The 2884-nt window shown below is 40.0% G+C and overlaps 1 protein-coding gene across 1 annotated transcript; it reads right to left on the bottom strand.

Annotated features, from left to right (window-relative positions):
- Positions 1–858: 858 nt before the first annotated feature.
- On the bottom strand, positions 859–2130 carry LOC141701073 (uncharacterized). The gene is made up of 3 exons (XM_074504711.1): positions 1935–2130; positions 1268–1498; positions 859–1175 (listed from the first exon to the last, which is right to left on the bottom strand). Exons 1-3 carry the CDS (start codon positions 2128–2130, stop codon positions 859–861), a joined length of 744 nt encoding a protein of 247 aa, XP_074360812.1.
- Between the last annotated feature and the right edge of the window lie 754 nt (positions 2131–2884).

Raw genomic sequence — 2884 nt, forward strand, 5'->3', positions numbered from 1 at the left:
ACGTCAAGAAGCATCGACGTTAACCTTAACCCATCCTGCTGGAGGTTTAGTCCAGTTTCTCCCAAGCCCAGCACCACTATGACGAGTTACTTTATCCTCTCTATTTGCTTGCTTCCAGTCTGCAACTAAATTAAGCGCCATAGCCTTGATTCCGAAAACCGAAATATTCACCTTCTACCATACCCATTTGTTTCTCCTGGACCATAAACTCCAACACATCATGCCAACCATAGCTATCTCCTCCCTAATACCGGAAGCAAAAACTCGCTTGAGTATTGCCAGAACTGTTTCAACCCCATTAGTAGTTACTAAATCATGCAGGCCTACTGAATACCACCCCTCTTTCACGATACATCAGCCAAATAAAGTATGAACTGCATCTTCCATACATGTATGACACCATGAACATACTACAGGGACATCAACCATCTTTTGTCATAAATTAACTGCAGTTGGTAGTACATCTCGACAAGCCCTCCAAAGAAAATTAATAATTTTACCTGGAAGTTGCAAGCCCCATAATTTCCTCCAAAAAACTCGATCATTACACTGAGATTCACCACACAATCTCCTGTAGCCACTTTTCACTGTATACTCTCCCTTTTCTTCAAACAGCCAATACCAAGAGTCTTCCTTATCTCGCATAGGGATCGGAATTTGCTGAATTAAACGCATGTCACGCTCATTGCATAAATCTGAAAGAATTTTTACATCTCATTTTCTTTGAGAATCATCTAGCAGACCTTAAGCAGTAATGTGTTGAAGCTCTTCATGTATTTATGTTGTCATATATCCATTATTTGGATCAGAAATCCAAGGAACCTTCCAAACCTCTGTGTTTGCACCATTCCATATCCTTCATCGAACCCCCTGTTTGACAACTCCTTGAGTTTCCAAGATGCTCCTCCAAAGATAACTAGGATTTGTCCCAGATGATGCATTCATAAAGTCCGATTTGGGATAGTAACGAGCCTTCATAAATTTACTGACTAAGGGATTACTTTCGTTTATCAAACGCCAAGTTTGCTTTGCCAGCATAGCGATACTAAACTCCCTTAATCTTCTAAATCCCAAACCCCCTTCTTCTTTAACAGCACATAATATGTCCCATGCCAGCCACCGAATACCACCATTTGTACCTCCCTTCCTCCACCAATATGCATTCATTTTATTTTCTATTTTATCACATATTCATGCGGAAGCAGAAACAAGTTCATCCAAAAATTAGGAATACTTTGAGCTGATGTTTTAAGAAGCATAAGCTTACCAGCTCTCGAGATCAATTGATTGCACCAGTCCTGAAGTTTTTGATCAACTCTTTCGACTAAAAAATTGAACTTTGCAGTCCTGTTACGCCCTATATGTATTGGTAGACCCAAGTATTTTCCAGGAGAGCTAGCTTCCTTCACTCCCAACACTTGACACACCTGCCTCCTAATTTCCTCATTCGTATTTTGTGAAAACGTAACCACTGATTTAGCCAGATTCACCACCTGACCTGATATTGATTCATAACGATTCAAAATTCATTTCATGACGTCTGCCTCTGTTGCATTAGCTCGAAAGAAAAAATAACAGTCATCCGCAAACAATAGATGAGAAATTGTTGGTGCGCCCTTTGCAACTGTACATCCATGTAATAGACCGGCATGTTCATTCCTTCAAATTATGGCACTTAATCCCTCGGCACACATGATATATAAGTACGGGGAGATAGGGTCCCCTTGGCGTAATCCACGATTTGGCACAATATTTCCGAATTCCTCACCATTATGCAAAAAAACTGTAAGTAACCGAGCGTATAAAATACATAATTATTTCCATCCAGACTTCAAGAAACCCAAATCTCCGCATCATGTTATGAATAAAATCCCACTCCAATCTATCATAAGCCTTGGATATATCAATTTTATACGCTGCCAGCCCATTATTACCTTGAGTTTTCCGCTTCATATAATGATTTATTTCAAATGCCAACAATGCATTATCAGTAAGTAATCGTCCCTCTATGAATGCGCTCTGTTTATCAGATATAATCGAATTTAAGCATGATTTTAAGCGATTAGATAGCACCTTGGACAAAATTCTCACCAACACGTTACAAAGGGAAATAGGCCTAAGATCACCCATTACTTGAGGTACCTTAACTTTCGGTAATAGATAGACCATCGAATGATTACTATTCACTGGCAGCCCTCCTGACCTCATAAATTCCTGACAAAATCGAACCACATCTACACAAACAACCTTCCAAAAAGTTCGAAGAATGCGGGATTAAACCCATCCGGACCTGGCGACTTATCCGGGTACATGGAGAACACTGCATTTTCAACTTCATCTTCTGTTATATCCGCAATGAGCTCGTCATTTTCCTGGTCTGAAATTTGACGTACATATTCTCTATTAGAAAGATCTCCACCCTCACTTGATGAAGCAAATAGTTTCGAAAAGTACTCCTCCACCACTCCTCGCACTTCCTGCTTTATTTCCCTCCAGACCCCATCAGCATCCTTGATTCGATACACTCCATTTGATCTTCGCCGTCCTGATGCAAATTTATGAAAAAAACGTGTATTACAATCCCCTTCTCGAAGCCAAAAAATTTTTGCCCGTTGTTTCCAATAAATTTCCTGATTTTCCAAGAGATTCATATATTTCCACCTTACTTCATTGTAAATTTGAATCCCTTGTGTATCCCGTCGAGAATGAAATTTCCTCAACTTCTGCCTATATTCTCTTCCTTGTTTTCTGTATTCCTCTCCAACACCACCACCCCAATCCTGGAGCTTAAGGCCGCAAAACTTGACCTTCTCTGTTATATCCAAACCTGCTGCTTCGTTCCATCCATTTTTAACCATCAGCTCACAATCTCTTTCTCTTAACC

The sequence above is a fragment of the Apium graveolens genome, unplaced genomic scaffold, assembly GCF_009905375.1.
Source record: "Apium graveolens cultivar Ventura unplaced genomic scaffold, ASM990537v1 ctg3297, whole genome shotgun sequence".
In the NCBI taxonomy this organism is placed as follows: Eukaryota; Viridiplantae; Streptophyta; class Magnoliopsida; order Apiales; family Apiaceae; genus Apium; species Apium graveolens.

What these genes read in the sequence shown, in the direction of transcription:
- LOC141701073 (XM_074504711.1), bottom strand. Translation starts at nt 2,130, where the DNA reads ATGGGTGATCTTAGGCCTATTTCCCTTTGTAACGTGTTGGTGAGAATT. An exon ending in TATGAAGCGGAAAACTCAAG is followed by an intron (nt 1,499 to 1,934) that starts GTAATAATGGGC and finishes AATCAATATCAG; the next exon opens with GTCAGGTGGTGAATCTGGCT. An exon ending in TCAATTGATCTCGAGAGCTG is followed by an intron (nt 1,176 to 1,267) that starts GTAAGCTTATGC and finishes GTGATAAAATAG; the next exon opens with AAAATAAAATGAATGCATAT.